The 22,749-nt window shown below is 39.6% G+C and overlaps 1 protein-coding gene across 1 annotated transcript in view; it reads right to left on the bottom strand.

The window, feature by feature from the left end:
• ADCY1 (adenylate cyclase 1) overlaps positions 1–21,697 on the bottom strand; it is a 149,301-nt gene extending 127,604 nt beyond the window's left edge. Inside the window, exon 1 of the mRNA XM_058816379.1 lies at positions 21,029–21,697. Within this exon, the coding sequence (XP_058672362.1) occupies positions 21,029–21,697 (669 nt within the window). The remainder of the gene's footprint in view (positions 1–21,028) is intronic.
• Between the last annotated feature and the right edge of the window lie 1,052 nt (positions 21,698–22,749).

Below are 22,749 nucleotides of genomic sequence, written 5' to 3'. Positions count from 1 at the left end.
TTACATCACCCAGTTTGAGATCAGCCTTCCTTCTTTCTGCTACAATCCTTCTACACTCTATTTGGCCTCACTTTCTGCTGCATAAATCTTTTTCTTAGGCAGCTGTAACCATTCCTTGAGCTGCAAAGAGAAGTTCTTTTCCTGGAACAGATCAGTGCCAGAGAGATACACATGCAGCAAACCCTTCAGCAAAACTATCAGTACTCTGCTGAAGTGCCCACTACCACAAGCATATCTTCAGAAGAAGGTGAGGGACATGGTGTCACAGTGACTGACAAAAAACTAAAAAAGAATTATTTCCAAAAGACACAGGAAACTTTTAATTAGATGGTACAGTTCCTTCCTTCTGTGAAATCAGTTCCATTCTAGGTGAACATATATTTGCCTTAAGGAAACATGGATGCATTAATGATACAAATACCATGATAATTTGTTATCATGGTATTTGCCTTATTACTGTTTGCCACCAACCACAAGAATAAGACATTTATCTGTGATGGGCAGAAATATATAGGAAGAGTCAAGGACCATTTTTCTGGTTTCCACCAACACACTTCCCAGTTACCCAAAATTCTGATGTGCATCTTTGCTGGGGAATTTTTAAAATTTCTTTTATTAGTTTTCTGTGAAACAGTGCTGCAGAGGTATAAAAATAAGGAGAGTAGGTTTTTGTGGGGATTGGTTTTTCTATCTCATTAAGATCTGTCTGATCTTCTCTTCCCCTTTTATTTCCTTCCTGGCATTTATTTGCATAGCGGTTACTAAATGAGGGGCAGTGCTATATACAGCTGAGTGGGACACAACTAAGGAACAGTCTCTATTTATTTTAAAATAATCTACAGTCTATGCTGTCTTTCCTCTATCATAGTTTGAGAAACCTTCTCCTTTCAGGAGCATACAGCTCCACTTCCAAGTGGAGCCAAATAAAATTTTAGAATAAATTTTTCTCTTTTTCCAAAGGGAAAACATCTTCATACCAATTTAACTCATCCAGACCTTCAGTTCCCACCATATTGTCTGACATTTTAGCACAAAAACTTAGCATGTACTACTCATATGCTCTGTCTTCTTCCATTGTTAATGATCTGGAAATCCCTGGCCTTGATGCTGTATTGCTTGTGCTCATCAGTGTGATTAAGAACAGAAGAATAAGCTGTGCAGTTGCAATCACATGATAGCCCTGTCACAACCCCTCTTGGTAGAAAATATAGTACTTATCTGTGTGATTCTGTTTGATAAAATATTTCTTTCCTCTCTATATGACCTCAACAGAAAAAAAATATATTATTCTTGCTACTTAGCATATATAAAACAAAAAAGTCTTTAAAATATTTTCATTGTATTAATTCAGTGTATTCTGGGGACATTTGATAAATAGCTACAATCAAACATGGAGCTAAAGTCGCTGGAACGATGGGAGTAAGTGTACTCTGGATCAGGGAATAAAGGTAAATGCTTCATTATGCAATGCATAATACCTCTGCTGTTTCAATAGGGTCTCATAATTAATGAAGCACCTATCACTATGTTTTTACTCTCACCGCCTGAGCAAACAGTTGCTCAATTATGCAGGTACCATTGCAGTATACATGTCTGATTGTTTGGTACCAGCGTTCCCTGTCTTGACCTTTGAAACACAACATCTTACTATAGTCTAATAATTAACAAAGGCCATCACAAACTCAGTAGTTCTACAGTGCACAGCCAGTGCTCATGTTCACATTAAGGGAATCACCAGCCTGTGGTGCTTACAGAGATACCTGTGGGGACTGCAGTGTGGCCCAAATGGCAATGCAACATATATCCAATTTCAAAAATTGATGCCTAGAGTTAAAGCCTTAATTCCATGAAGGTCATGGGGAGTTGCATGATGGGGAATCTTTTGGATGTTTTGGCCTAACTGAATTCCACAGGCAACCCTTCTTTAGTGTGCAGTCCTAAAAGGTGCTTCTGGCACAGCTGGAGCATTATTGTCACACAGCTTCTGTGGCACAAGTGGTCCATGGGTATCCACCTCAGGTGCAAGTAGGAAGATCATCTTTTTGTTTGGGATGGACTTCCTTCTACAGTGGAAAGGCAATCAAATCCATTTGTCAGAGTTTAACCACCTTTGCTCTGCTGTGCCCATTATATGCCCTCTGTAATGGGACACTGGACCATTTCTATTTTAATCCATTTGTACTACACAGATTTTATGTGTCCCTTCTGATGTGGAGTCTGAGAAATAGTAAGTGATTCCTGAGCTGACATTTATCAAATGAATAAAAAAGTGATTTCCTGCCTATTCTTGGCATTTGCTTCCATGTGAACCGGTGTCTATCTTTATCCAAGGATTTCTAATTGTCTGCTAGTAAAGACCTGATTATGGGGAGGTTGTATGAACCAGCTGAATGCAGTCAGCCATATGCTGGCTTGGGTGCGAAACCACACATGCCATTGGGTGCCTAATTGTCTCAAGATCATGTAGGGACCTTAATCTGTGCCTTGCAGTCTAGGTCTCATTGAATGTATAAATAATGCAGTATTCAATATATGATGTAGTCAGTGTCATGTCTTAAATTATTTCTAAAGGGATATTTAGCCTTCAGAAGAGTGAGTAGAGGATACTTTTACAAATTTATGCTTAAATGTTTTTACATTTACTGACTAGTTTGGAGATAAAACCTGAGCATTGGTCTGCCTCTCTGTGAGAAAAGAACCAAAGAATTTGTTTCAAGACTCAGAAATTAAAATACTTTAATCCATGAAACACTGCAAGCAGTCAGAAGAGCAATCATTGAAATCAGTACTTTACTTTTCCTTAGGCTTTTCAAGTCAAAATCCATGGCACAGAAAACATTCCTACAAAAGGTCACAAAGTGTAGCCCTGTACAATTTTCTACAGATTTTCCAATGTGCTAGCCTTGTGTTAATCATCACCTGAGCAGTGTGTATGAACAGAGTGAAATCAACATTTGTACTGAGGGGAGAAAATAAATGAAGACAATAGCTAATAGGTTTTTTCTTTCTCCGATCGCCATGTGGGGTAGGGGGAGGAGAGGAGATAAATATGGAAAGGGGGAATCAAAGTAAGAAAAAGTGAGGAGGAAGAAATATTAAAAAATGAACAAATAAATAAACAAAAACCTAAAGAAAGCAAGAAATGGATGGATAGGCAGATAGAAAATAATGAGAAAATGGTGAAGTCTCTAAACCTGTGTGAACTAACTTCCTTTGAGGCAGTTGTCTTAACAAATAAACTGAAGTTCTCACCTCACTTAATATTAACAAAAAGGTTAAGTAACTCTTTAAAATTTACTAATGAGTATACATAATTAAAACAACCTTCTAATCTAGGTCATTGTTTTGTATTGTACTTGGATATACATGAATGCATTTGATGCAGAAATCAGGAAGAGTTATGCAAATATAGCTGAGGACAAGATCTGCTTCATTTCCCAAAACTACTGTGCCTAAAAGACCTCTTTAGTCGCACAAGAAAAATAATATTAAAGTTACCACAATGTTTACCGCGTTCTCTAAATCTTACTAAGACTAATCACACTGCAAGTACTGGAAATACATTACCCAAAGCACAATTAGAAAGTCACTCAAATAGACTATTTTATCGCTCTTTTGGTCTTGACTTTTAATCTATCATATTTTAGTCTATCATTAAAGTCCAATTGAGTCAATTAATACACCGCTCATATGCTACATTGATCACACCATATAAGAAGGGTAGAATTTATACACTGACTGTTGGTGTTGTAGTAATAATTAATTAGCCATGCAAAAGCCAAGCTTGTAACGCTGTTGTCACTTGCAGTAGTGTGTCACAAAAAGGCAGAACAACAACAAAGGATTCAGAGCCCAAAGGCTGAAAATGCTACTGCTCATCACAAACAATTAAATTGTTCAAAGAGGATGTTAGTCAAGCGGTGTATGACTGCACCTGGAGATTGTGAAAAAAGGTAATCAACAGAATCACCTCTTTCACACAGAAAGTAGATGTGTTGAATTCGGTAACAATGCATACACTTCTTCATAGCCAAAGCCCAAATATATTTGTTAACCAAAGAAATCCCCCTTTCCACAACTGAATGGCAATCAAAAGCTGTTGTGAGATTCAGCAGTGATCTCCCAACAGACAGGAGTGGCAAAGCACATTGCTCTGAGAAGGAGCTGTGCTTCGGTCCCTGGCTGGGTGATAAAGGAAGGCTACTGCTGCAGCACACAAGGAACTCCGACAAGTCTCTTATGTCACACCAGTCATATTTACAGCCCAAACCTCACCTACAAGTGCAGTTGTACCATATATTTCCATGCCTTTCAAATAGTCCAGATCTGAATGAAGATGACAGTGGTATGTTTTCACAGGGGTAATATGATTTTGAAATTAACATGCTGAAGTATGAAATAATCTTCCAGCAGACAGACAAATTCTTCTGCTTAAGAGAACAGTGTTTATGAAAAAGCAGGCCCTTTGGTTGTCCTGGAAACTATATTTGTAAAGGGCTGTAACTTATATTGTCCTGGAGGCTTTTAACACTTGCATTAAATCTTTGGAGGACAAGAACTGTCAGAGAATATTTATTCAGAAAAAAACCCAAACTTCACTTAAAGAATGTTGAGTGATTTATTTTTTTTCCCCCAGCAATTGATAAATGATCTTTCAAGAAGCAAACCAAAAAACCTCAAGAAGTTTGATATGTTTGCAGAAAGTCACAAGCAACCAACTTAGGATATTACGGCTGCTAGCCAGGGTTACACAGAGAACTTCAAACCAAATAGAAGGCAAAAAGAATTCATAAAAGTAATACTAAGTATTTAAATATTTTCAGCATGTTATGCTTACTGCTTTTCAGTAATGACCCTCAGGTTGCATCCAGAAACCTCCATCAGATTACGACATACCCTATAATCATAGATTTAAGAAGATCTCCTTAGAAATAAGATGCAGAAAGCTAAAATTAAATATTTTATTTCACATACTTAGTGACAAAATGGTCTTTGTTTTAGGCTCAGAAGCGGCCTAAAACAGAGTGCTACCCACCCTTTTTATTTTCCAAGAACTGTGAAAAATGCCAGTCTTTCAGCTATTATCAAAGCTTCACAAACTTACCTTGTACAAAACTCCTTGCAGAAAGTGCCAGAACATTTCCTATTGTTTTCTGGCCTTAAATACAGCTTATAAGGCAGTCTTGCTTATATTTAAGCAAACCCACCACTAAAGCTACTGGGTGAAATGCTTATTGCAGAATGAAGCAGAACAGTCAGAGAGATACTATCTGATTTTTCTCATTTCTGCATCAATTTCTCTTCTTGAAAAATTTAAGGAATGGAAGCTGCCCCCTTATGAATCATCTTTTGAGGGTCTTGCATAAGCAGGAGTTGAGGACAACATGTAGAGATTTATATTTATGACTTGCATAAAAACTCCGAAAATATATCAAAAAGAGAGACCTTCCTCTAGTCATAGAGATGCTTAGAGGGAAAATTTTTGAGGGAAAATTTTTATGAAGTCTGTGCAAGACCCTAACAAGGAAAAGAGACAGACAGAATGAGAAATTGAGAGTCCTCTGACTCATTTCCTTTGGGAGAGGAAAACTGAATAAGGAAAGAGAGAAAATAAAAACCAGGCAGGATACTTCTTTCAATAACTTTCAGAATAAACATGCTTTGTCTTTGTGTAGGTGATTGTGCATTACAGACCATTTGCAATATTCAAATGTATTATTCAAATAGCAAAGAGCAAGCACAGTGAAATTTTCACAAATGAAACCAGACAAAGAGAGGAAAATTGTATTTTTTTCATAATATTTTATAAAACAAAGTCACTTATATTCCTCACAGCACAAACTTTTAATATCTTTTTCATAATTTTGATTTTTGTGCTAAAGTAGGGTTCAACCATGTGCTGCCAAGCATACTGACACAGGTAAAGGTCTATAATGTACATGGCCAAGTTCTTTTAACTCACAAGATTTCTGAAGCTGCTCCTGGGAATTATAATCTGTTAGCAATGGGCTACGGAGCAGTCTGCCTCTTCTGTTCTGTTTGACTAACTAGTGACTCCCTCAAGCTTCCTCTCAAGTACACCCATCTTATATCCACTTCTTATATGTTGTGGAACAAAATGAAGCCCAAATCCTCTGCGGACAAACCAGTGCACTGCCTCCAAAATGCCTGCTAATAATTCTTTAGAAATGGCAAACAGAAAATAAAATAATGAGTATTTAAGGGCCATTTGAATTTTTCAGTTTTTCCATTGCTTAATGTACATTTCTTACCATTATTACAATTAAACTACAATATGCTCTGGCATAATGCCATTCATCTTTAACACACTCTATTTTGTTCAGAATTATAACAGATAGCCATTAAAATGTACAAATTATGGATGCTTTGTTCTAGAACCAAGATAAAAATTTATTCAAAAACATATTTGTAATTTCCAAGGGAGAAAAAAATGAAATTAAGCAAATTCTATTGTTTTTGGAAAATATATAGATGAATAGCTCTTCTTACTTGTGTACAATCATGTCATTGCTTTGGGTAAACAAATTTAACCTTTCATTTACATGTTATGCAGTTATTAACAAAGTCACTGAAGCAAATACATTGAAAAAAAACTTAAGTGGCTCACAAACATGCTCCATTTAACTGTAACATGAAACTCCTCACTCTTTTATGAACATCCTGCCCCGAGTCATGCAGACCAGAGGAAAAGCTTCATGTCAGAGTAATTGAAAAGAAAACATGATAGTATAGCTTAGCCCAGAGGAAATGGAAATATTTTAAACTATTCCTGGAGGCATTATGATGCTTAAGATGATGTCGTTACTTATTAAATTCTTGTCCCAGTCAACTACAGCTGAAGTCAGGACATTTCCAATCTAATCTGATTGACCTCTGAATTTTGGAAAATCATCTCACTTCTCTTCCTCTTAGCCTTCTTCCGGTTAGTTCTTTCTTAGACATATCTAGCAGAGCAATAGGAATTGCCTGTTACTTTTGCACTTGGACAGCAAGTAGTGAGTTCAGAAGCTCATCAGAGTTGTAGATATTACCATAACATCAATTATTAAATAATAATAAGATATAGTGAATTTCAGCCTAGAATTTGATATATCAGGTTTGTGAGCAATCCCATGTTTGCTTTGTGTTAGTGTTTCCTCAGCCACAATGAGAAAACAGTCATTGGGAAAGAAGCACCTTAAGCAAGTAGATCTTCCTGAAACACAATTTTAAAATAAGACTAGTTTCAGGATATGGTGCTAGTGTATTTTGTAGCAATGCATCACTAATTTTCAGCAAGCACTCTTTTGTGCTTTCAATGAATTCGCAGCAGGACATCTTTACTTGAACACATTCAACAATATTACTGTGCAAGACCTCTTCCTGAAACAGATCGCAAGACAAATTTAAACAGATTGTAAATCTTCAGATCCTGATGTGACTGGATGCAACAGTGCTGAAAAGCATAGATTATTACAGGGTATCATCGTGCTATCAAAATTAAGGCCTTCTTTGAGGGTCTGCTTTGTAACTCAGGCATTGAGAAAGAAATATAGCCAAAGCAAGAGTATAAGATAGAATCTGCCTATTTTGTATGGGGAGAAGATAGTTTTTGTCCATTCTGAAAGAAACATCCACATAATATTTCCAAGTTAACATGCAAAGCCTAATGTTTTCCCATATCAAAATTCCATATAGTATCTTTGGTATTCCATACCAGGTGCATTACCTGCTCCAGAACTAATTTATTCCATGACTCATTCACTGAGGCCAACACGCTGGTTATAAATGATCCATTTCTTTATGGACACTGATGCAATTTTTTAAGTTTTGAGGCATTTAAAGAATACCTAGTAGGAATCCAAATTGTTTAATCAACTTTATTTGCTTCTAACCATTTTTAAATGCAAATTCTTTTTTTTTTTCAGTATAATTTATCAAATTGGTTCCTCTATGTCCTGGGGTGACACTGTATATACATGGTTTCAGGAGGAACCCTTGAATTGCTTTTCAAGTGTTTGTGAAACATAAGAAAATAGGATTTTTTGGTTGTTAACAATAATTTATGTTTTCAAATTGTTTAATAAGGTTTGGAACCTAAGCTTAGAGTTGTTCCAGGATCCATCAAAGAGAGTCATTGTTTTAACACCTATACTAAATCAACCAACATTTAGCTATAACACCAGTTTAAATTATTTTCCAAAAATCCGTATCTAATTAAGGCATACATGATTAGGAATAAAGTGAAAAGTTAGGATGCATTTACAGAAGATGTAATTCAGGCTAACACTATTCCTGCTGAAATTCATGCAGCAGTAAATATAATGTGGCTGCTGTTACATGAGGACCTAAACTGACAGAACAGTAAAAAAAAACATTTCTGGCCCCTTTTTTTCCACTGATTCCTCATTCCTGTTCCCAGTCTCTTCCCACCAGCACAGAAGTCCATGCAGGTGCGATGATAATTTTGGAAAGCATCCATCTGAAAGCCCATCCTACTGGCTGGTTCTAATTCACATTAGCAGCTTCCCACTCCACTCAGTGCAGGGATTCAACTGTTATTGTGTGGTAAAAACTGGTGAATAAGGGGTTGTACCCACATGCATGAGACTACTTTTTTTTTCTTTTTTTTTGTAGTAATGATTTAAAATATTGATTCATAGTAAAATTAGGCTGTTAAAAACTGGTTTCTGGAAACTCATAAAGAAACAGCTGGCCTCTTAACTATTGTTTAACCCAAATCATTCACGTATGAGACTTCTTCCTACTACACCCTAGATATCTGATATTCCTGGAGTCTGGGCAAAGTCTAGACACTGTCTTTCACTGTTAGAGATTTCTGATTCCTATTCAGAGGACATTACTCTCCTTTTATCTCATCTGTGTGTTAGCACTTTAATGCCACTTTGTCATCCACACAGATAAGAGGTTACAACATAGAAGGCTGTATTGACAAAATACACCTGGCTGTGTTACAGAGTTTCAAAACTCACACGACTAAGCTTGACTGACACATTGCCAAAAGCTGGCCTTAGTTGGGGCAGTACAGAGTGCTACCCACCCTTGGGAAACAGGCACAGGCACAATTGACCTAGTGACTCCCCAGTGCAGAAAGTGAGTGCACGCAGGTCTGTCACCGTGTTTCTCCTGAATGTAAAGAATGGTGCTGCAATTTTCTTGAGTCAGAGGAGAAAATGTATTACCTGGAACTCCTGTTCTGTTTGCATACACAATAAAACTGGCACAGTTGGAGCACCCAACACTGCAACAGTGTGCTTCAGATGCTGAAAGCATCATTAACAGGCTGGTGCAAAATGCAGTTTGTTTCTTGCCTTTAGCATTATGTTTTACCAACGCTGACATTTCGATGTGTCCAAGGCCTAAATTAATCCTCAGAATGGATAGTGGAAGGAAGACTGCTGTTTATTAATTGTTAAATGGACACCTACTAGCCATTTACATGTCAGTAATTTTGTCTTGATAAGAATTTCCTCCATTCTTTGTGTACCATACTAGAAATTCATTCATTTAGTGAGGGCAAGAGAAGCGTAAGAAATGAAACATCCTATCTGCTGGGCAAAGACTGAGAAAGCTAACTAAATCCCACTTTTCCTATGGTACTCCTTTGTCACATGGAATTCCCTGGAGTTTAACCCAGAAACTGCTCAGACTGATAATACCAATCAGCATCTACAGTTGTTAATATTACAATAGCTATGTGATACAGTGATATAGCATTATGTCCAGGCCACCAGTAGACCTCTAACATCTACACCAATCCTAAGAACATTTTCAACTGGAGATGTTTTAACCAATTCTGAAAACAACTGAGATAGTTTCAGATGTTAGAGAGAAATATTTCTCTTGAGGATTAGTAATCTGACCCCTAATGGCTTTCCCTTCTTCTTCTACTCTCATACAGCCTGCCTTGTGCCAGCTTTCGAACTACGATACCTTCTTGTTTTCAGATAGCTTAAGCATTCCTTGAAGAAAAAAACTCACACCCTCTAAATACTCTGCATTTATTGCCATATTACACAGAATTAGCTCTTACTGTACCCAGTGTCTTCTTACATGTTGCACTGCTGGCATTTACTGACAAGTCAAACCCATGGGTTTCCTTGGGACTGATTTAGCTTCAATGTGGCTTTGCTACTGTAAGAATAATAATATTTACCCAATATGTTAAGAATCAAATATGGCAGCAGATTCTATAATGCCCTGGAAGTAGATTGCCTCACTTTCTTTTGTTACGCATGCTAATTTTAGGCACAGGGGTCCTGTGAACTTCCATTGCAATTCCACATAAGACATACCTATTACCTCAGAAGCAATCTTAGCAAAACAACATTTGTGTTTGGCCACAGACCAAGGAAACAACTTTAAGTTTGCCAGAATTGCTGAGTTACCAACAGTGAAGGTATATAAATAACTCATATTCTTATATCAGAAACTGGACTACTGGCATCAGTCTTTCTTACACATTTTGGTACATCATCAAAATATCTATAGATACTAAAGAAATTTGAACTTTACAAACCTAAATCTGAAATATGGTTCTAAAGAAGAGAAGACAATTCCCTCATATACCTCCACTCTTGAACCGCAGTTGAAATAAGAAAGAAAAAAAACCCCATCTTTTCCAAGGTTTGTACCATTCAATAGAGTCATCTCCTTATAGGATTGCTCACAGTAAGATCACTGTAACTCAGCAGTATATCAGCTTTAGAAATGCTTTTTTTTTTTTAAATTACAACTTCAGAAAAAGGTTTTCAGCTGTACAAAGTAGCTGTAAATCTTTCATTTTTCAGTTTTTTCTATTTTTATGAGTGGAATGGCAGCAACTATCACACACAAGCGAAAAGGAGCTGAGATAGCTGATATATCCCTGTGAAGAGAATTTCTTTGAGAATGCTAGGTAATGGTTTATTTATATGTCAAATCCTTACATTTAAAGAGGACCAGAAAGTCCTAGTAAACTTCAAAGACATCTTCAGGGGCATGTAAGACATTTTGTAGGAAAGACAATTTCTCCCAACTTTAAGTATTACATCTTCATCCCAAGAGAATGAAGAATCTTTATGATCAGTAGCTAAGCTCAGTTTTTCAGTATATAATTGTGCTGAAGAAATGGGACTTCTGCAAATGATGGCAAAGAGATTTGGAAGAAAGGTGCATGACTGCAGACTCAGTAATAGACAAGAGATACTAGGTCTTGGGGCTGAACATTGTGTACCTTTAGGGGATTAGGAAAGATTGTTCTCCTTTCTGCAGAAATCTGCCTCCCAGAAGGATGTTCTCTTTTTTGCATCTGGATGATGCTCCTTTTTGGGGGAAATTCAGTAGAGATTACTGCACCAAGAACTACAGTAATCAGCAAAAACATGACAAGGACGGGTTGCAAAAAAGCATCAGCAGGAAAAGAAAGAAAACAAGCAAGCAAAAAAACTTAAATTCTCTGATGATACACTAGATCACTTAAAGATAGAGAATAATTCATAGCTTTACAAGTGAACATTGCCCATTTCAGTATTTCTGTTCATGCCAACTGTAAAATACAAATGGTTAATTTTTTCAGAGTATTCTTCTAAGACTCAAGAGTAAGAAAAATACACTTTTCATTGCCAATAGGTAAGCTAAGAAAATCCAGAAAATTATGCCCACTTTTTCCTCTTAAACATCACTATCCTTTTCAGTGATGGATACACCAGAAACTGTTATAAGAAGAATATGCAGTCTCAGGTAGAAAATCACACTGCTCTCCCACCAAAGTATTTCAGCCATTTTGTTGACATTAATCAGTATTGTGAAGGGCATTTTAGAATAGGAAACTCTCTTCAGGCTGTGGTCTCTTCAAAGGCAAAAATCAGACTAATGTTTTTAATAGTGCAAGCAAGAAGAAATGGACTATTGATAAAGCAGTTTATTTTGACTAACAGATGAAGCAAATTAACTCAGCTGCAATCTCCTCAATCTACTGCTGCCTAAAATAGAGAGAGCTGCATGGAGAAGGCCAAATAAGCTGCTGTAATCTTTCCATCTGTGGGAACTCAAGCATCTATCTTTCACCACTGTCATTTACATAATTGGTAAAGAGGAAACTCACATGCTGAACATAGAGATAGTGCTCAGTTTGTTCCTCTGTTTTGAAAAACAACATTATTCCTTATATTTCAAAGCATATAGGAATGACAGAGCATTCATCATAGCTAATCCAACTATGAACTTAAAATAGGGTTCAACTCCCAGAGCCCCTGCAGTGACAGCTGATTTACACTAAACCAGCATGGATCAGCAGCGAGATCTGCATAACAGCTTGCAAGGTGGAGTACCAGGAATCACATAGGACATTAATGAGGGGTAATCCTCACTTTCCAGAGCATAGCACCACAGCTCTGGGATCCATAATACCAGGTGAGAGTAGCACTCAAATCTTTGACAGCCATAACAGCAGTGACCAGGTTCTGCACAGCAGACTCCAAAGACAACCTGCAACAGCGGAAATTTGATCCTGGTAGAGCTTCTGTCTCTTGCATTGTTGTTTGGTCAGAACTTTACACACCATTACTACTTCCGTGTCATTTCACAAACAAGCAGATATTGACTTTTCATATGATTCCCATTAAATTATGTACCTGTCTAGTTAAAACATCCTGGGAAGAAATTATTACAGGCAAGGAGAATTTTTGACACATCAGGTAATCTCCCTGAAATCCACCAAGATGGTTTTTGGCATTTAAAAGTGAAATGAGGTTCAGTCCAACGTCCTCCACCTTTGAATGAACAGTGAAACAGTGATCAATTTACCTCAAAATTAATTTTGCTACATTGTATTTTATACAGATTAAGAGAAAGAAGGAAAGAAAGAAGGAAAAAAAGAAGGAAAGAAAGAAAGAAAGAAAGAAAGAAAGAAAGAAAGAAAGAAAGAAAGAAAGAAAGAAAGAAAGAAAGAAAGAAAGAAAGAAGGAAAGACCGTCCTTAGAAGGCCTCTTTTCAACTTCTTGTGAACAAATTTCATAAGTCCTGCTCAAGCAAAATATTCTTTTTCAGCCTGATGATTCTCAAATTAAGGATATATTTTATGTATATCTATTTTTAAAACTGTGTTTATTAGTGTTATTTCATTTTCTAATTTCATATGGATGGATAATTGCTTTCATATTCTAAGAGGTAATCATAAGCAGATTTATGGCAATTGACAGACATTTGTACACTGCAGTGCTTGAATGGGTAACCTTTGAAAAAAACCCACAACAGCCAAGTTAAGCACTCCTTATTTTTATGTGGTAATCACTGTAAAAAGTTAATTATGTTGAAGTTGTACCAGAGTATGCACAAATATTTGAGCCCAATAATTAACATCTTGCTCCAGAACAAATATATGAAAGGTGATGTTAAAAGTGAAATATTGCTCTATAAAATTTTTCACACTAGCCACACATTTCTTCAACACACATGTCTGGATGAAAAAGGATTTCTGTAGTTCCTGAACCACATCTAAAGAAGTAACTGTCTTTCTTGAGGGTTTTTTGCACTTTATTGCTCACCTTAGAGCCACACACTAGATCCACATTTCTGAGGTTTTTCACTATTTCAAATACTGATGGAGAAAACAGCTTTTCTGTATATATAAAGTGCTTGGTGATTTTATTTCAGGAATCAACTTGTGGTAAATTCATGCAGAATATAAACAGCTGGACCAAGCAGTAACTATGTTATTTCCTCATATTCCTGTAGGTATGTATCTTAAAAATTTGAAGCAAAGCAAATTTCTTCCATGAAAAGTTCCCCCAGAGGAAGAAAATAAGAAAGAAAATCACATATTTTGGAAATTTTGAAAACAAGAAAAAAAAATATTCCATTCTACTCATTGATAGTCTCTCATACCCATCCATCCATCTACCAAAGACAAAGCTCAGCTCCAAAACTTGGATCAGTCTCTTCTGCTGGCACTCTTTCCTCACCTTCCCAACAGCAGGGGTCTTACAGGAGTTAATACTATCTGAGTTCTTTCTGTCGTAAAATACAAACATTTCCAGTCCTAGATGAAATTTTCTTATAACATTATGAATTAATCAGAACATGAAGTCTGTGTGAAGCTGTGCCTTTTCCACATTCATAATAGACTTTCTAATAATTATTCCATCTTGACACCACCAAGAGCTTACAAGGAACAAGAAACAATGCTTTTCTGGCTCATCCCTGGTGTTCCATATATGCCACCTGCATTTAGTTATGTTTGCACCACCTTATGGTAACAGAAAAGAGATGTAAAGCGAGGAATATATGGCCTTTCGCATCTGAGAAAGTTAAAGACAATAACTAACCATGATAGACAGAAAACATTATTTTATGTGAGCTAATGTTTTCTGGAATGGCAAGAGAAGAAATGCACTGCATTGAAACTGACTGAATAAGACGCTAGAAAGAATGTTTCTGCCCTAGTTCATAAGGCCCATGTACATACAAGCACACATTCATGACTGTGCTTAAAGGAGATGAAAAGAAATTGAAATCTGCACTACCTAGTTGTTATATTACACTGGTTATGTCTAGAAAAGCATTGCACTATGCTAATAACTGGGGAAAACAAATTTGGGAAAATACTTAGAAGCCTGAATGGCAGAACATATCAAGAGCAACTACTCCCTACAATTAGCATTTTCTCATAGAAGTTTAGCTCTGAATATATCCAAAATTACATGTTCAGGAAAAAAGAAATTAAGGAAGAAAGGAGTAGAAACCCTTGATAACTTATCCCATAGAACCACCAAAAATCTTTAACCCCAATTTGGCAGCCCCTGAGCTCAAAGCTGAACAAACGCTGAGCACTTTGTGAAAACTACTTTCCACAGAGTAAGCATGTAAATTAAATACAGTTCCTAATAACTAACATTACATGCAATGTTTTGCTATAAACTAGGATCTAGGAAACAACATTTTACCATTTTGAAATGAAAACACCCTTGGGCTCACTTTAATAACAGTAAAATAATAGCAGTAGTAATACATGTGGAGACAGTCTAAACCACACAAAAGGAATGCAACAATATAGCCCTGTAGTAAGTACTGTATTGCCATTGTTTTACTCTATTGCCACTGCTATGTAAAAAGCTATAAGTTATGCAGTAACTTTGCAAGGCCTCCAGAATGAGACATGTCAGGCTTTTTCTGGGCTAAAAGTTTAGACTTTTCAGGCTGATTTTTTTTTAACTTCTGCACACATTGTTTTACTTGGTTTAAACATTTTTCCCTAGTTGACCAGATCTCTCTAGTTCATTTATGTTACTTTTGCTTATCTTTGTATGTTAGCACAACAGTTTTATGACTAAAACATAACAAAACTGTACTATGCAGAAATGTAGGCCATGGAAAACAGTACAAACCTTGAGAAGGGGAGACCCAGGAGGTACAACCATGGTATTACAAAAGGTGCAGCGTAGAAGACAACATCTACAGCTATAAAAAAGAGTCCCCCATGGTCAGCTAAAGAAATGTGAACATGGAGATAACCAGATCTGGTATTAGTTGAAACCAAGAGAACAAAGAACAAGTATTTAGCATATATAAAGGAAAACCATTTTAAAATTTTGGATGAAACATAGAGCTGTAGAACAACAAAGGAAGAGAAATGACTATATCAACATTAGCACGAACATCCCCTTCCTTCCTGTGAAAGACTCCAGATGCTGCCAATGTAGGCAACATTTCCAGCAGAATGAAAGACACCACCCTTAGAAGTTGGAGAAGCAGAATGGAGAGCCTAACATCAAAGAAAGTAGGTAGTAACTGAGTATATAACAATATTAGCTGTTTTTTAAATTATTACTTTTGAATACTTTTTTGAATAGAAGCCCTCTTTTTCTTCAGTAATGATGGGATCTTGCCTACTAATAACAACTAAACTTCTTAGATAAACTGTTATTGACTATGTCTCCAAGTCACATGATTCTCGACAAGGCTTCTTGTTTCTCAAGCATGCAGAACCATCAGCATGCTGTTAATTTTTGGAAACCCACAAAGAGTAGCAGTGTCAGCATGTGCAGACTCAGGAATTCAAGAGCATACTAATCTCTATGTGGAAAAAGATCCTGAATGCTACATTCCATAGAAAATCCTACACTTCAACCCCTAGATAAAATTACTGTGGTCAAGACCTGGCAAAGCCTATGCCACAAATTAAGATACCACTTTGATTAGAAAGGAGTAAAAACCCCAACCCCCTCCCAAAACTTTTAACAATCTTTCAATATGGACTAAATATTAAGTGAAAATTAGAGTTACACATAGATATTGAGAAACTCTTAAAACAGTATTTCCTATCTTTGGAAAGGGAGGAAAATAGTGAATTCAGACAGATTGTTAGTGGATAGGTATGCCCGAATTCTAGAGAATATTACAGATAATAGAATTCTAGATCAATTCTTGATACTAGTATTTGGAAAGCATCACAAAGACTGAACTAGTAGAGTCCCTCACCAGTATTTTATATGCATGAAGGAGAAAAACAGAATTTTGCACTGAATAATAATGACAATGGAGCTGAGCTGTCTTTGATTCACAAGTGCTTTTGTTAGGCTACTAAACTCTGCCTTCTGTGTGAGAGACAAAGGTGAGGAGATTAACAGTTCTGCCAGTGATGTGTTCATTAATTTTCTTTTAAATATTAGCACAAATAAGATGAACTCTGGCATAACAATTCCTTGTGGTATTCTATAATATTATCACACTAACCTGCAAATAGTTAAGATTATAAAATAAACTTTTAAGTAATAAATTAATTATTTAAAATAAATTATACCAATTTCCCCCCATTATTCTTTACACAGTCTATCTAATCTCAGCTAAGATTCTGGTACTTGCTGAATCAATAAAAGTGCTTTCATGCATGCAAATAAATATATGCATAAAATCAGTTTTAAATGCAGGCCAAAAAAAGAGAAAAACTAACAAAAAAAACACAAACCCAAACAAACCAACTGAAACCTACATTTGTTTCATCACACTTCCGAAAAATATTTTGTGTTAGTTTATGAGAGCACTATTCTTTCTTCTGCTCTTTGCTACTCATGCTGTAATTCTGGGTTTTCTTGTGAAAGATTTGCTCTTTCCCAAAGACTTCTGTGATGTGTTAGGGTACTTTGGTGGTGTATGATTTGGTTTTTAATTTTCTTGAAATAAAAATATATATTTTTTAAAAAGTGACCTAAAATATTTAGAGGGCCAAAAAAAGTTATTTAATGTTAAGACATGAAACGGTGCATATGCCACCACTGAGTAATTTCTATGAACAGCCTTTGCCTTCCTTACCCCATCTGGTCCTCATGTCTTTAACACCCACACACTGCATTACAATAAAAATTATATTAAGATCTTTCGGGCAGAATTCTCTATTTCTGTAAGGGCTCTGTAGCACCTCACATATATCTGGAATGTGTAGAGGGGAAAAAAAGAAGAAAGAAAAAAGGAGACAAAAGTCCAAGTTTTTAAAAATTCATTTGTAGGTTCAGCCATCTGTGGATACATTGTCACCTTATATGGCAGGAGCATTTTGTTCCTTGATTCTGAAGGAAAGGAAAGAGTCCAAGTGACATGATCAATATACTACTGATTATATACACCACTTACGTCCTTATCACAATGTCAGAAAAGACATGCAATATCAGCTGTGAAGTCAGCATGTCTTTGACATGATCCCATATGGCATCAAGGTTGCCCCCAACTACTTTGCATGTTTTTTAGATTGCACTTATTTATATATATATAATCTATTACTATATTTCTATTTATAGAAATGAGCAGGACATATTAGTAGATTGGAATCTTTCATTTAATGAACAACACACTTACTGAGGGGAAAGGTTAAGCTCAAGTTCTGCCACATTACTCCCCTGACTCTCATTACCTCCCTGTACTTGCTTTCCTGCTCTCCTTTTGCCTTTATACATACCTATGCCTCACCTCTGGCATGGCATGGCATGACATGGCATGGCATGGCATGGCATGGCATGGCATGGCATGATCTCCACAGACAATACTGTGCTGCCAGAAAACTTGCAAATTAAATGTGCTTTACTCAACAGAAGTCATGACAAACTTCTGCCAAAATGAGCATTGGTTTTACTATGTAGAGAATTTGTACATTAAAAAGACAGCATGTCTTAAGCATGCCATGGGGCACACTCTGATCTGTCACTATTGAAGTTGGTGAAGCTTCTGGCATTCAGAGATTTGCAAATGGAGATTCCTCAGACTTTGTGAAATAGATGATGCATATCTAAAAGCTCCCTTTGGGAAAAATCTCTTAACTTAGCTATGCCTGTTTTTTAATGGGTTGAACTTGGAACAATATCAATTATTTGGTTGTGCTGACCAATTTCCAGTTTAATGTCAATGGAAGATTACTAGATCTGCAGTCTCCTAAAGCTCAGGCTAAACAAAAATAAAATTTATTCCCAAGTTGGTTCCCTGCCGAATCACAAAAAAATCAAAGAGGTGTTTAACAGAATATCAATCTCAGTGTTTCGTGCAGGCCTTTCTGCATTTTCAGGTACTTCAAATATCTGTTTAAAAATTTAAATTCATCAACTTACTTGGGGCTAGGGAGCAAGGGGTTGGGAGAGAGAGCAGAGCGTTTCATGCTATTGCAGCTCTGCAAAGAGCAGTCCTGCTTCCCTGACATATCAACTGCATGCTGTGTCTACAGGCACAGGGGCCATCATGATAATATCTAGTGTCTGGGAAGCAGATCCCAGTCATGAGGAGAAGTCCACTCTAGCCCTTACAAAAAAAGGCTCTGCTACTCTCAGACCAAGCAAATAAAATTCAGATGATGCAGCCTTTACATATCTTTAAACTTCCAACCATTGCAAAGTTGTTCTTTGGAAAAGCAAAGACTTCTTTGTAAGGGAAAAGTCCCTTCCATACATAGAGACGGCCCTCAAGTCAGAAGACTCATTCCTTGCCAATATGCCACAAATCAGTGTGCATTTTTGTGTGTCACAAGTTCACAGACCAGCTCTACTGCTTGACTCTGAGCTGGTTTCTGCCTCCTGTTATCAGTAAAGAATACTGCTTCAGGGACTGCATATAAACCACTGAAATTACTCTGGCTGGGGAAAATGGTGATGAAGAAGAAACAGAGATATGTTACATCAGATCTTAGTCAACTATTTCTATGCATTTTCAAGCCAGTCTCTTGCCTGATGAATAACTGAGTTAAACTAGCGTGAAAGGATAGAGCCAGAAAATTTTTTCTTTTCAAAATGTTTTACATTCACGACCTTGGTTAGATAATTTAGTGAGCAGACGTTATTGTCATCTTCTTTATGCTACTCATCTAGAAGAGCAGATGCCACACTGAGCTGCAGCTTGGCATCAAGGAAAGTCTGTCTGTGTGTCAGGGTAGCTGGGATAGCCTGGACTCCCATAAGGACTAATTGGTGCTCCAGTAAAAAGAGCTATCTTCAGCCCTATTAAAAAAGAATGTTCTAGTGTTTTTAACATCCTTCCAGATGCTTTTTAGGAATGCTCCTCTCAGTGCTCCTGCATTTTATCAGCTCTCCCTCCCATGGAAACTCTAAATCACATATTTAAAAATAGACCATCAGATTATCTGGGTAAATCATAAAGCTCAGCTTATCTCTCTCCTACCCTTCAAAATATACAATTTATTTTGTCCACCAGCTCAGCAGCGCGAAGCCATCAATAATCCTGTTTGTCTCAGTAACCCCACTCAGTGATTGTCCCTGTGCATCTCTATTCTGTGTGTGCATGTCACGCTGGGGTGTGTGTGTCCATGTGTGCACCGAAGAAGGATCCAGGAATTCACAGTTCTGGGCACAAAAGTGTACAATTCTGCTGTATTTATGCCCATGTCAACTGTGTACGTCCTAGCATCACAACACTTATGGAGAATAATACCAGCATTTTGCCGAAGTAATGTACTAAGTACTTCAATTATACATTAAATTGTTGTTTAACACCAATCTGGACGACAGAAGCCGTGTGCTTCTCCTGAGGGCAGGCATAATCAATTCACGCAAGGAAGGACACAAAAATTTTCCAATTCCTCTCTCCCAGTGGTTCACACGCACCAGATAATAGAGCCTTCAGGGGCAAACCCCGAGTGCCAGCCCCCCACGTTTCCTATACGCGCATCTCCTCATCCTCTTTCCCCTGCCAGTGCGGCCCATCAGGCCACGAGAGCCGGAAAAAGCCCTGCAGGGATATAAATAGCTCCTCGGGGGAGGAGGGGAGAGTGCAGCAGCACGTTTCTAAAGATGCTTGCTGCAGAGGGAGGTTTTGCTGGATTAATTCAGAGGGGAAGGGGAATCGCTAGGAAGTTCACTGCCACAGCAGGTAATGTCTGTGGAAAGAGGGCAGCAGCTGCCCTGGGGAAGCTGAAGGGGGAATGCCCCGCTTTCTGGGAGAGCAGCGAGGCGGGCTTCCCATTCTGAGTGTCGCACCTATTTCAAATCGTTTTCTCAGAGCCCTCCCCGCCCCCGCAGATGGGCTGTGTATAGGCACGAACGGCCCACGGCTGAGACAGACAGCGAGGATACGATCCATCTCGGTGGAGGTGTTATTACCACACGCAGCTTATTGTCAGTGCCAAGTTTGTACAGAGCCAGGTGATGTTGCTGGTGCGCGCTGTATTGCACTGACTGTGCATGCGATGCTCTGAACTCGCCCCATGAGCGGGCGCACGGTAGCGCTGCCTTCCCTGCCCTGTCCCCGGTTTTCCTTGGAGAGAGAGACAAAGCCGAGAGGTTCCGTCTCCCCAGAGCCGCCCTATCCCCCCCTGCCTCCAGGAAACTTTCGGGAACTGCAGACACAAACGCCTGAGGCACAGGTGCGCGCTCGCCCCTTCCCGGCCGGGGACAGCCGGGGCGCTCCTCGGCCGCAGGATGAGCGGGGGGCCCGGCGCCGCTCCGCGCCCCTCCGCTCTCCCTCCCCCCGGCGGGCCGGCACCGCACGGCTCTGCGGTGCTGCAGCGCCCGACCCGGCCCGGCCCAGCCTCTCTCACCGTCCTCCAGAGCCGCTGCCGCTTGGCACTGACGGAGGTGGCGGTGACGATGAGGTGGGAGACGGACACCACCAGCCCGAAGACGATGGCCAGCAGCGTCCGGACGGGAAGCAGTGAGTAGGAGACGAAGGTTACGAGCATGAGCTGCCACATGCCCTGCTCGGGGGCGCTGGGCGGCTCCATGCCGTAGGCGCCGAGAGAGAAGGGGCAGCAGAGGAAGGAGAAGGTGAAGCTGAAGAGCAAGGTGAGCTTGACGATCTGCTGCAGCTGGGTGACCTGCAGGTACTTGACATTAGTGACGATGAAAAGGGAGAGGAAGATGATGCAGTGCACCGGGTGCGAACCTTTGGAGATGGTTAGGCTGGGGCCGGAGAGCAGTTCCACCAGGGCTAGGCTGGCGGTGAGCACGATGAGGACGGCCAGCGCCTTGAGGGTGGACGTCTGCTCCAGCTTCAGGTTGTAGCTCTGGAAGAGAGCTTCCAGCTCCTTGCAGTCAAACTCGTCCTCGCAGGCGATGGCATCCAGCAGCAGCAAGGGAGGGGGGTCCCCTAACCCGGCTCCCGCTCCCGACGCCGCGGCAGCCGGCGGGGAGCAGCAGCAGTGGCAGCACTTCTTCCTCTTGGTCTTGACTTTCTGAAACGGTATTTCCTCCATGTCAGTGCCATTCATAAACCCGGGCAAGAAATGCTCCTCCAGGTGTCTCCCGTTGCCGCTTTGCCGCCTCGCTGTTCATAAAAGAGAGGGGGGCTGCGCGCAGGAGCCGCGGCCGCTCCGCGGGCGCGGGTCCCGGGCACTCCCGCAGCCGCCGTCCGCAACCCGCGCCGGCGGCCGCCCCCTCCGCTGCCACCCAGGAGCCGGGGGTGGCTGGGACGGCGGGAGGAGAGTCTCGCTCGCGTTAATGTGCCAACCTTCCTGCCTGCAGTCTTGCTTTCCCCTCCACCCTCCTCCTACTCCTCCTCCTCCCCTGGTGCTCCAGGGATGCTAATCTCCTAATGACACCAAAACACCACCCAAAGGTTTGGAATCAAACAGAGGGAGGGTGGGGGCAAAGGGTGGGTGGAAGCTCCGAAAAGGGGAGACGGAGATAATCAACAGGCGGCTTTCCCTTCAGATAACGCTATTTTGGGGAGCGGGAGCTACAGAAGAAAGCAAACGGGCTTTCTTCTTTTGTAAGGTGGGCAATATTAAAAAATAAAACAGCTAGTAGGAGGAAAAAAAATTAATCCGAGCCAGGGATGTGGAGGAAAAGTGCTGCAGAGGGGGCCGGAAAGAAAGCAGCAGGCAGGGAATGGGAAGGCGATTCCCCTTCCCAGGTCCGAGAGCATCTCACCGGAGCTGGGGATTGAGAGGCGCCTGCGCGCCGATCGCTTGGGAAGCCGGACACGTCCCCGCCGGGGCTCCGCGACTCGGGAGCGGCCGAGCGGCCCCTGCACCGCACCCGGCCTTCCCCCGGGGCTCGCCCGGCCCTGCGGGTGCGTCCGGCACCGGCTGATGGCTGGCAGCCCGGCGCTGCCCGCCTGCCCTGGCAGCTGCTCATATATGTGTACATACATAGGTATATACATATAGAGAGATGTACACACACACACACATACATACTACATACATATATATGTGTGTGTGTGTCTGTGTGTGTATAAAAATATACAAAATCTACATATAAAGACGTAGAAGTACATGTCAGTATAAATACATTTGAAAATACATAAATATACAAATAT

Source organism: Ammospiza caudacuta, chromosome 1 (assembly GCF_027887145.1).
Source record: "Ammospiza caudacuta isolate bAmmCau1 chromosome 1, bAmmCau1.pri, whole genome shotgun sequence".
Classification (NCBI taxonomy): Eukaryota; Metazoa; Chordata; class Aves; order Passeriformes; family Passerellidae; genus Ammospiza; species Ammospiza caudacuta.
Note: the sequence above shows the minus strand (reverse complement) of the source record. Positions and strands in the feature narration are given on the sequence as shown.